Source organism: Gracilinanus agilis, chromosome 2, assembly GCF_016433145.1.
Source record: "Gracilinanus agilis isolate LMUSP501 chromosome 2, AgileGrace, whole genome shotgun sequence".
NCBI lineage: Eukaryota > Metazoa > Chordata > Mammalia > Didelphimorphia > Didelphidae > Gracilinanus > Gracilinanus agilis.
In genome coordinates, this window is record NC_058131.1 from 114,772,651 (window position 1) to 114,784,839 (window position 12,189).

At 37.3% G+C, this 12,189-nt stretch overlaps 1 protein-coding gene across 2 annotated transcripts in view; it reads left to right on the forward strand.

Moving 5' to 3' along the window:
- The first annotated feature begins 4,835 nt into the window (after window positions 1–4,835).
- COMMD1 (copper metabolism domain containing 1) overlaps window positions 4,836–12,189 on the forward strand; it is a 292,169-nt gene continuing 284,815 nt past the window's right edge. The window contains exon 1 of one of the 2 annotated variants that reach the window (XM_044663368.1): window positions 4,836–5,120. In XM_044663368.1, coding sequence (XP_044519303.1) covers window positions 4,836–5,120 — 285 coding nt within the window. The remainder of the gene's footprint in view (window positions 5,121–12,189) is intronic. The other variant, XM_044663369.1, reaches the window with a different exon arrangement.

Here is a 12,189-nt window from a genome sequence, read left to right on the forward strand (position 1 = left end):
TTCAGTTGGTCCTGGGAACTCGTGCAGGGAACCAGGGTCCAGCTGAGCTCCTGCTTTAGATTGAAACCTGGCCTATATTTGCAGTTTCTTTGAAAATTTTTTAATTTAGCTAAATCCTTTGATCCTCCCTACCCTACCTTATTCCTACCTTCATTTCCCCTACCTGAATGTCTGAGAAGAGTGAAAAGGAGAGTGAATCTGAGAGTTACTTCAAATCTGTGATAGTTTATTCCTACCCTGGCAACAAATTATCTATTGAGTCTTTGTATCCATCTTCCAAACCCCATTGATTAAAAAACCCACCTTGAGAGCTGAGTTAAGGCAGGTCCTTTCTCAGTCTCATGTTCCTGCTTCCCTTCCCCAACCTGAGGTTTCTCTAAGTGGCTGTTAGGGCTACCTTAATCCTCTACCCTGCCAATATATCCTAGAAGACAATAAACCCCATTTGTGTTTAAACAAGACCTTTTGGCTACTTCATTAGTTAATTAGTAAGAGAGAGAGGAAGAGAGAGAGGAATAACATACTCTCTGGAGTTTGAGGGAAGCTGAAGGTGTCCATTCTGAAGGAAGTGTACTTCAATACTAGTCCCTTCCTGTGAAACTAACAAAAGCCTGAGGTCAGTTTCAAGCTGTCTTGGCTGACTCTAACTTGGCTCTGTAAAATGTCCTTTTACTTGAAGGGATCAGTCTATTTCCCTTCAGTGTTTTGTCTTTAACCTAAGTCCCAGTCTATATTTCTCTGCTGCTGTTTGTCTGCCTTAGATTAATTCATCCTCTCCCTTGCAACCCTTGTCACCTCAGTGTTATACTCCCTAACTCAGACATTCCCTTATTTCTCCTACCACCTCAACTAACAACCCTCATCATTATACTTGCCTCATCCACTATATTACCTTAATTTCCCTACTACCTAGTCTATTCCCTTGATTACCTTCAGCCTTGGGTCCCTTGCCTTGCCTTATTCCCTGTTCCTACCAGTTATTACCCCTAGCTTCAGCCTCATATTGCATCCTTCTTCAATCCCCTTATTACATCCTAAAATTCCCTTATTACAAAAGACACACACACACACACACACACACACACACCACACACACTAAGAATCACATTCTCAGCATTACCAACTTCAAAATCCCCCCAAATATGATAGAATCCTGCATTTTTATTTATCCTTAAAAAGATTTTAAGAAATATAGTACACAAAATTTATTAGCAGGAATGGTTTCATTTTTTGTCTCTCTAGTATTTGCACATAGTAGACAAAGTGTGTTTATTGTTGACTTGACAATTGACATCTCATTACCTTCTAGCTTGTTGAAAAAGCAGCATAATAACACACCCTTTAAACACAGTTCCAGACAGAATAAAAGGTCTTAGAGGGAAAAAAAAGATGTCAGCAATGAGCTATGTGACAGGATTAAGGAGTCTGCATTGTGTTGGTCTCTCTTGCTTCAGTTTTTGTCTCTTGAAAAGTAATGCCACCACCACAAAATGTCACATAGACTTGTAATGCACAGGGAATGATTTTACCTCAAAATTCAATTGGGACTAATGAGCCCTCAGTTTCTAGTAAGATGGAGAATAAGACACAACCTAACTACTCTGAAAATATTTGGTTGTTTTCTTGATTTTTTTCCACCTTATTCTCTTGTAAGTGGTAACAACTGCAGAAAGTGACCTTTTCCCTTTTTCTGTTCAATGGTGTGGCAGAATCCCTCTGTGAAGCATATGAAATCACAGATTAAATTATAATAATAACAATATTAATATCTAATATCTCTGTAGCACCTAGTAAGTGCTAGGCACTGTTATGTGATTTAGAATTATTACTTAATAATTAATTAAGAATAATTAAGCCTTATATCAACTCTAGGAGGTGGACATAATTCTTATCCTCATTTTATAATGAGTAAACTGAGATAAACAAAGGAAAAGTGAATTTCTCAGGGTCATGTAGTGTCTGAAGCCAGATTTGAACTCAAATCTTCCTAACTTCAGATCTAGTCCTTTATACACTTTACCACCTAGCTGTCCCATATTTCTCTCTCCTTTGTTCGTTCAGAACATGTAGACTTTTCAGGATAGGTCAAATTTGATCATTTGGTCAGAAAATTTTTGAGTAACCTTAGCCCTCCAAATTTTGTTGGCGTACCATGCAGATTAATGTCTTAGAAATTTTTAAATAAAAAGGGCTATCTGTCCACTTTTAGTCCATTATTCTGAGTTCTTGCTTTTAATATTCAAGGGTGTCTGGTAGAAAATCTTAAGGGATAGGAACTATTATAGAAAAATAAAATTACATCTGCCTGGGTGCATATATATATATACATATATATATGTATATATATATATATATATATATATATATATACCCAAACCCTTAACCTCTGTCTTAAAAGGAATATGGTAAGGCTAACTTATTGGGTTTAAGTGACTGGCCCAAGGTCACATAGCTGGAAAGTGTCTGAGACTAGATTTGAAGACAGGACCTTCTGTCTTTAGGTTTGGCTCTCTATCTACAGAGCCATGGAATTGCCCCTTTCAAATAGTTTCTGAGATTTCTTACTTGCCTTTAGTAAGTCATTGTGAAGTTTTCACTTATATCTATATCTTTTGCTTATACCCTTTGTATTAATAGTTTTATTACATTAAGATCTGCAAGATTGTATTGTTAATTTTTTTACATTGGTTTTGTTTGTACAAAACCTTTTTAATTTAATGTAATGAAAATTTATTCATTTTACATTTTGTGATATTCTCTCTCTTGCTTGGTCTTAAATTCTTTCCTTTCCCATAGATCTGACAGGTATACTATTCTATGTTCACCTAATTTACTTATCATTTCTTTTCTTTCTTTTTAAAATTACATTTATTTATTTAATTAAGAATATTTTCCCATGGTTACATGATTCATGTTCTTTTCCTCCCCTCCTCCGACCCCCCCTACTGTAGCCAATGAGCAATTCCACTGGGTTTTACATGTGTCATTGATCCAGACTCATTTCCATATTATTAATATTTGCACTAGAGGTGATTGCTTAGAGTCTACATCCCCAATCATATCCCCACTGAACCATGTGATCAAGCAGTTGTTTTTCTTCTGTGTTTCTACTCCCACAGTTCTTCCTCTGGATGTGGCTAGTTTTCTTTCTCATAAGTCCCTCAGCCTTGCTCTGGATTCTTGCATTGCTGCTAGTAGAGAAGTACATTATATTCAATTGTGCCACAGTGTATCAGTTTCTGTGCACAATGTTCTCCTGATTCTGCTCCTTTCACTCTAAATCAATTTCTGGAGGTTGTTCCAGTTCACATGGAATTCCTCCAGTTCATTATTCTTTTTAGCACAATAGTATTCCATCACTAGCAGATACCACAATTTGTTCAGCCATTTCCCAATTGAGGGGCATCCCCTCACTTTCCAATTTTTTGCCATCACAAAGAGCGAGGCTATAAATATTTTTGTACAAGTCTTTTTCCTTATTATCTCTTTGGGGTATAAACCCAGCAGTGGTATGATCAAAGGGCAGGCAGTTTTTTAAAGTCTTTTGGGCATAGTTCCAAATTGCCTTCCAGAATGGTTGGATCAATTCACAACTCTACCAGCAATCAATGCATTAATGTCCCAATTTTGCCATATCTCCTCCAATATTTATTACTTTCCTTTGCTGTCATATTAGCCAATCTGCTAGGTGTGAGGTGGTACCTCAGAGTTGTTTTGATTTGCATTTCTCTAATTATAAGAGATTTAGAATACTTTCTCATGTGCTTATTGATAGTTTTGATTTCTTTATCTGAAAACTGCCTATTCATGTCCCTTGCTCATTTATCAATTGGGGAATGGCTTAATTTTTTATAGAACTGATTTAGCTCCTTATAAATTTGAGTAATTAGACCTTTGTCAGAGGTTTTTGTTATAAAGATATTTTCCCAATTTATTGCTTCCCTTCTAATTTTGGTTGCATTAGTTTTGTTTGTACAAAACCTTTTTAATTTAAAATAATCAAAAATATTCATTTTATATTTTGTAATACTCTCTATCTCTTGCTTGGTCTTAAATTCTTTCCTTTCTGACAGGTATATGATTCTATGTCCACCTAATTTACTAATAATTTCCCTCTTTATATTTGTCATTTATCCATTCTGAATTTATCTTGGTATAGGGTGTGAGATATTGATCTAAACCTAATCTCTCCCATACTGTTTTTCAATTTCCCCAGCAGTTTTTGTCAAATAGCAGGTTCTTATACCCAAATCTAGGATCTTAAAAAAATTTTTTTTAATGAACTTAAAAAACAAAACAAAACCCATGCTTACTATGTCCCAAGCACTGGGGTAAGTCTTGGAGAATACAGATACAAAAGCAGAGTCATTGCCTTCAAGGAACTTGCATTCTAAATAGGTGAAAGATGGCTAAGTTGGGTATTTTGGTTTAATTAGTGATACTGAGCAGAGCCACAGAATAGTTAATTGATTCACTCTTCTCAGGAGCAATGCCAGGGCTGATTTGATTATGGCTTTAGACCCGGAAGGTTAGGGTGAGGGTTGGAGGCTGGAGGTGGAAGGTTAGGTATGTGTGACAGGAGGCATAGATTCACATATACGATAAATAGGATATAATATGGAGGATAGCATTTGGTCCGTCAATATTCATATTGATTCATTATCAATGATTTCCTTAAAATATTAAGTAGTTTCCTTGTTCAACTTTCTAGGAATTGTGGTTTTTTTCCCCCCTTTTCATAGGATCGTTGCGATTTCTGGTATATAGGATTCACGTGATACGCCAAATTTTGTTCCAGCCCAGCGAAGGGGAGGGGAGGTTGGCAATCCAGTTTGATGCAGCGAGTACAAAGCCGCTTTAGGCCTGCAGGTGGCGCAGGGACCTCCCCTGCCTTTTCAGCCGCAGTTGCTTTCAGCCGGCGAGAAACAGAACGGGCTGTCACTATGGCGGGCGAACTCGAGAGTTCCAAGCCCCTGAGTGGCCTGCTGAACGGCCTGGCCCAAAGCACCTTTCACAAGCACTCGGGCATCACAGAAGAGCTGCTACGGAGCCAGCTTTACCCAGACGTGCCTCCTGAAGAATTCCGCCCCTTCCTGGCCAAGATGCGGGGGTTACTGAAGGTACTGATTCCGTTCCCGTCACGCCCCGTCCTGCCCCTCTGGGTTCCTCCCACAGTCCCAACAGCTTCCAGACCGAGGCTGATTCCTGGGTGCGTGGGTGGAAACCCTCCGCGCCACGCCGTGCGGTGTTGCGCCGTGACGTGTTACGCACGATGCCACCCAACCCCAGTCTACCCCGCAGCAGTCTTCGCCTAAATCTGGGGCATCGCCTTTCACTTCGGCGTTGTGGTCCTAATTTTGCTACCTCTCCGAGTTTCTGTGAACCCCAGTAACCTCTCCCCGGTTTTATTTTATTTTCAATGAACAAACCTTTCTTCTCATTACCCAGCACATGATTGGCTCTTAAATGCTTGCTGACCCAATTAAAAAGACAATATCCATGCATAGTTAAGCAGAACAAATAGCCCAGGTGACTTCGCCAGCTTGGGCTCCTCTGCTAATCTTTACCCTTTGGATAGGAGATCCTCCCGTCCCCTTCTCCAAATCCCTGGAAATGGTACCAGCTGGAACCAGAGAGGACCTTGCGAGCTCCTCATATTTCTGAGTTATTCCCTCTTGCCCTGCTCCCCAGGTCCATCAGGAAACCGGGCAACCCAGGCAGCTAGGTGGATTGATTACTGGACCTGATCGGGAAGACTTGTGTTCCTGAGTGCAAATGTGGCTTCAGACACTTAGTAGCTATGTGACCCTGGGCAAGTCATTAACCCTGTTTGCCTCAGTTTCCTCATCTGTAAAATGAGCTGGAGAAGGCAATGGCAGTATCTTTGCCACGAAAACCCCAATGGGTCACAGAAGAGTAGGATACAACCAAACAAGTTTAGAGGGCAAATTTCAGCTGGTAAGGGAAAAAGAGCAGATGACAGAATTTACCACATACCCATTTACTACCTTGGGAATTGATGGATGTCCTACAAGCAGTCAGTTAGCTCCTGTATGTACCTCCTTTATTGTGTTTGATTTAGTCTAATGTCCAGGGGTTCTTAGTGGGTTTTTTTGCGGGGGGTAGGGGTGGGGGGGAGGGGAGGAAGGGGGGTCTTTGGCAATCTAGGGCATCCTATGAACTACTCCTTAGAATAATATGTTTAAATGCAGAAAGTAAAATGCACAGGATTACAAAGAAAACCAAATAAGTTGAATTGTATCTTTCAGAATATTAAAAAAACAATATCAAGTTGTTGGAAGGGAGGTTAAGGTAGATTCATCAGTTAAATCAGCCAACAAGTTATTTAGCATTTACTATGTGCCAAGCATTATACTAAGGGGAAAAAGGGAAGAAATATAAAGAAATACAATGGGGGAAGGGGAAAGACTTTTATAGAAGATGAGATTTGGTCTGAGTCTTGAAGGAAGTCGAGTGTTCTTTTTTAAAAGCCTAGAGGCACAGTATGAAATCAGAGACTTAAAAAAATTATTTTATTTATTTAGAATATTTTTCCATGGTTACATGATTCTGTTCTTTCCCTCCCTCCTAGAGCCCACAGGCAGTTCCATTGGGTTATACATGTATCATTGTTTAAAACCTGAAACCAGAGACTTTTAAAAAATCACAGAACCTGTTTTTTTTTTTTTTTTTTTTAGATTTAAATATTTTATTTTTTTAGAAAAATTTTCCATGGTTACATGATTCCTGTTTTTACTTTCTCCTTCACCCCCCCTTCAAAACACCCCGCACCATATCCAACATGAATTTCCACTGGTTTTAACTTATGTGATCAGTCAAGACTTATTTACATATTATTGATAGTTGCATTGGTGTGGTCATTTAGTGTCTACCTCCCCAACCATGTCCGCATCAATCCATGTGTTCAAGCAGTTGTTTTTCTTCTGTATTTCCACTCCTGCAGTTCTTCCTCTGAATGTGAGTAGCGTTCCTTTCCATAAATCCCTCAGAATTGTCCTGGATCATTGCATTGCTGCCAGTACAGAAGTCCATTACATTCAATTTTACCACAGTGTATCAGTCTCTGTGTCCAATGTTCTTCTGGCTCTGTTCCTTTCACTCTGCATCAATTCCTGGAGGTCTTTCCAGTTCACATGGAATTCTTCCAGTTTATTATTCCTTTGAGCACAATAGTATTCCATCACCAGCATATACCACAATTTGTTCAGCCATTCCCCAATTGAAGGGCATACCCTCGTTTTCCAGTTTTTTGCCACCACAAAAAGCACGGCTATAAATATTTTTGTACAAGTCTATTTATCTATGATCTCTTTGGGGTACAAACCCAGCAATGCTATGGCTGGATCGAAGGACAGGAAGTCTTTTAAGAGCTCTTTGGGCATAGTTCCAAATTGCCATCCAGAATGGTTGTATCAGTTATTTTGCCACATCCCCTCCAACATTCATTACTCTCCCCTGCTATCATTTTAGCCCATCTGCTAGGTGTAAGGTGGTACCTCAGAGTTGTTTTCATTTACATTTCTCTTAATTATTAGAGATTTAGAACACTTTCTCATGTGCTTATTGATAGTTTTCATTTCTTTATCTGAAAACTGCCTATTCATGTCCCTTGCCCATTTATCAATTGGGGAATGGCTTGATTTTTTATACAATTGATTTAGCTCCTTGTATATTTGAGTAATTAGACCTCTGTCAGAGTTTTTTGTTATAAAGATTTTTTCCCAGTTTGTTATTTCCCTTCTGAGTTTGGTTGCATTGTTTTTGTTCGTACAAACCCTTTTTAATTTAATATAATCAAAATTATTTATTTTACATTTTGTAATTTTTTCTAACTCTTGCTTGGTTTTAAAATTTTCCCTTTCCCATAGATCTGACAGGTATACTATTCTATGTTCACCTAATTTTCTTATAGTTTCCTTCTTTATATTCAAGTCATTCACCCATTCTGAATTTATCTTGGTGTAGGGTATGAAATGTTGATCTAAATCTAATCTCTCCCATATCGTTTTCTAATTTTCCCAACAGTTTTTGTTAAGTAGTGGATTTTTGTCCCAAAAGTTGGGCTCTTTGGGTTTATCATACACTGTCTTGCTGACGTCACTTACCCCAAGTCTATTCCACTGATCCTCCCTTCTGTCTCTTAGCCAGTACCATACTGTTTTGATGACTGCTGCTTTATAGTATAGTTTAATATCTGGTACTGCTAGGCCCCCTTCCTTCACTTTTTTTTTTATTATTTCCTTTGATATTCTTGATCTTTTGTTCTTCCAAATGAACTTTGTTGTAGTTTTTTCTAATTCAGAAAAAAAGTTTTTTGGTAGTTTGATAGGTATGGCACTAAATAAGTAAATTAATTTGGGTAGAATGGTCATTTTTATTGTGTTAGCTCGTCCTACCCATGAGCAATCAATGTTTTTCCAATTGTTTAGATCTACTTTTAATTGTTTGGAAAGTGTTTTGTAGTTGTGTTCATATAATTGCTGTGTTTGTTTTGGTAGGTAGATTCCTAAGTATTTTATATTATCTAGGGTGATTTTAAATGGTGTTTCTCTTTCTACCTCTTGTTGCTGTGATGTGTTGGAAATATATAGAAATGCTGATGATTTATGTGCATTTATTTTGTATCCTGCAACTTTGCTAAAGCTGTTGATTATTTCTATTAGCTTTTTAGTTGATTCTCTAGGATTTTTAAAGTAGACCATCATATCATCTGCAAAGAGTGATAGCTTAGTCTCCTCATTGCCTATTTTAATACCTTCAATTTCTTTTTCTTCTCTAATTACTACTGCTAGTGTTTCTAGTACAATGTTAAATAATGGAGGTGATAGTGGGCATCCTTGTTTCATGCCTGATCTTATTGGGAAGGTTTCTAATTTATCCCCATTGCATATGATGCTTGTTGATGGTTTTTAGATATATACTGTTTATTATTTTTAGGAAAGGTCCTTCTATTCCTAACCTTTCTAGTGTTTTCAATAGGAATGGATGTTGTATTTTGTCAAAGGCTTTTTCAGCATCTATTGAGATAATCATGTGGTTTTTGTTGGTTGTTTGCTTGCTTGTTGATATGGTCAATTATGTGAATGGTTTTCCTGATGTTGAACCATCCTTGCATTCCTGGTATAAATCCCACCTGATCATAATGAATAACCCTTGTGATCACTTGCTGGAGTCTCTTTGCTAGTATTCTGTTTAAGATTTTTGCATCCATGTTCATTAAGGAAATACACTGATCTGTGGTTTTCTTTCTCTTTTGGAATCAGTACCATATTTGTATCATAAAAGGAGGTTTGTAGAACTCCTTTGCTTATTATGTCAGATAGTTTGTATAGTATTGGAATTAGTTGTTCTTTGAAGGTTTAATAGAATTCACTTGTGAATCCATCTGGTCCTGGGGATTTATTCTTAGGGAGTTCTTTGATGGCTTGTTCAATTTCTTTTTCTGATATGGGATTATTCAAGTATTCTATTTCTTCTACTGTTAATCTAGGCAATTTTTATTTTTGTAAATATTCATCCATCTCACCTAGATTGCTATATTTATTGTCATATAATTGTGCAAAATAGCTTTTAATGATTGCCTTGATTTCCTCTTCATTAGAAGTGAGGTCTCCCTTTTCATCTTTGATACTGTTAATTTGTTTTTCTTCTTTCCTTTTTTAAATTAGATTGACCAGTAATTTGCCAATTTTGTTTGTTTTTCAAAGTACCAGCTTCTAGTCTTATTTATTAATTTAATAGTTCTTTTACTTTCAATTTTATTGATTTCTCCTTTAATTTTTATAATCTCTAATTTGGTGTTTAGCTGGGCATTTTTAATTTGTTCCCTTTCTAGTTTTTTAATTTGCATTCCCAGTTGATTGATCTCAAGGATATAAATTTCCCCCCTGAGTATTGCCTTAGCTGCATCCCACAGAGTTTAGTAGGATGTCTCATCATTGTCATTCTCTTCATTGAAATAATTGATTGTTTCTATGATTTCTTCTTTAACTAACTGGTTTTGTAGAATCATATTATTTAATTTCTAATTAGTTTTTGATTTGCTTGTCCATGTGCCCTTGGAACCTATTATTGAAATATATTTACCTTTTGGATGACACCTCATCCAACTGCAGTTTGCACTAGCTAGTTATAAACTCTTAAAAGACAATTCAGTATCTTCAAAAAGATGATGTATTGTCTCTGTACCAAAAGAATATCCATACCATAGTTTTGCTTGGGATTAAACGAGACCTTACGCAGATATTCATGTAGCACTTTCTAGTTTGTGATTTTATATAGAGAAAAATATAAGCTGAGAGTTCTTAGTAGAAAGATAATGTAATTAAGATTTCCTGATTTTCTAGTAGAGTGATGATGGTGAGAATGTGGAGGAGATCAAATGTTAGAGATCCCTCAGAAATAGAAATGATGCAACTTAAGAACTGACAATTTACACTTATATAATATTTTAAGGTTTACAAAGCACTTTCCTCACAGCAACCACAGCTTGCTACTCCCCTTGTAGTTGTTAACTGGGCACAAGATAAGTGGCAGTGGCAGAAGCGGGTGATATAATTAGGACTTGAGGACTACTGTAGATTGCCAGACATGGTGAACTAAGCTAAATCAGAGATTGAAAATTATTGGGGGTCAAAGTTCTTTAAGTTGGATTTTGGTGATCAGGAAATGGTTAGGAAATAGGGAAAGGAAAAGTTTCTGGGTTCAAAGGTTCTCCAGCCTGGTTCCCAGGTGATTAGCCTTGGTGCCCCAGGAAATAGCATGGCCAAGTGGAGCCCAAGGCAAAGGTTTGATTTTGACACCTTTTTCAGTGATTTCCCATTTCCTGTTAAGTTAAGCTTAAACTCTTTTAACCTGGCATTCAAGATAATTTATTATGATTTGTTTCCAACTTATTTTTTGCATACTTCTTTCCTTTTGTACAATCTAGCCAAATTGGATTACTCATCTTTCCAGAAACATGTCCCCAATTTTCCTGTGTCCACTCATGCTTGATCTGCCTAGAATACAATCTTTTCCAACTGTGCCTGGAGAGATACCTATTACCTTTAAGGTGCAATTTTAATGCGGACACTTTAGGAAACCTTTGTTCCTCTCAGACAGAAGTAATTTCTTTTTATCCCCAAACTCTTACAACATGGCACTTACAATCTATCTTTTATCAGAATCACTTGTATTTATCTTATTTCCTCCTATTAGATTTAAAGCTCACTGAGGGTAAGAACTATGTTTTTGTATCTTCCTTATGGCTATTCAGGTGCTTAGTCTAGTATTTTACATATAATAGACACTGATGAATGAATGAAAGTAAATGTTATCATATAATAAGTAACCTCCACAATGCTAATTTGCTAGTTTGTAAGTTCTTTGTTGGAATGGCTGGTCGAAAATAAATACCAGTTATGTACATTGAAGTTAAATTGAAGTTACTTTCAGAATTCCCACTTTCCTTTCCTACAAATCTGGCAGGAGGATGGAAACATAGTAATGACAGTGGTTCAAATCTCATGAAGTGTCAGTGTAATTGAAAGAGTTGTAGTTTTGAAGTCAGTGGACATGACTGAATAAACACTGCAGCTCTGCTATCTATTTACTTACCTTTGTGATCTTGGATCAATACTGTCATTTTTCTGGGCCTTAGTTTATATGTGAAAAGAGGGAGGTTGGCCATCATAGGATTATAGATTTAGAGCACCATCTAGTCCAACCCTCCTATTGTAAGGGGAATGGTGTTGCCATCTATAGTAATAGAAAAGACAGGAGTGGGGAAACTGTAGGAGGAAAGATTATGAATTCCTTTTTGGACATATTGAGTTTAAGAGGTCTACCAGTTCAAGATGTCTGAAAGGCAGTTGGAGATGTGAGATTGGCAGTTAGCAGAGACTTTGAGGCAGAAGAAGTAGATTTGAGAAATATTAGCATAGAGACGGTAATTAAGTCCCTGGGAGCTGCTGAGATAGATTACCAAGTGAAGTAGTGTGAAGGAAGAAGAGAAGAAGTCCCAGGATAGAACCCTGAGGGACATTTGTGGTTAAAGAAAATGGGATGGGGAAGATCCAGCAAAGAAGACAGAGAAAGAAGGGTCAGATAGGTAGGAGGGAAACTAAGAGAGAGAGAGAGAGAGAGAGAGAGAGAGAGAGAGAGAGAGAGAGAGAGAGAGAGAGAGAG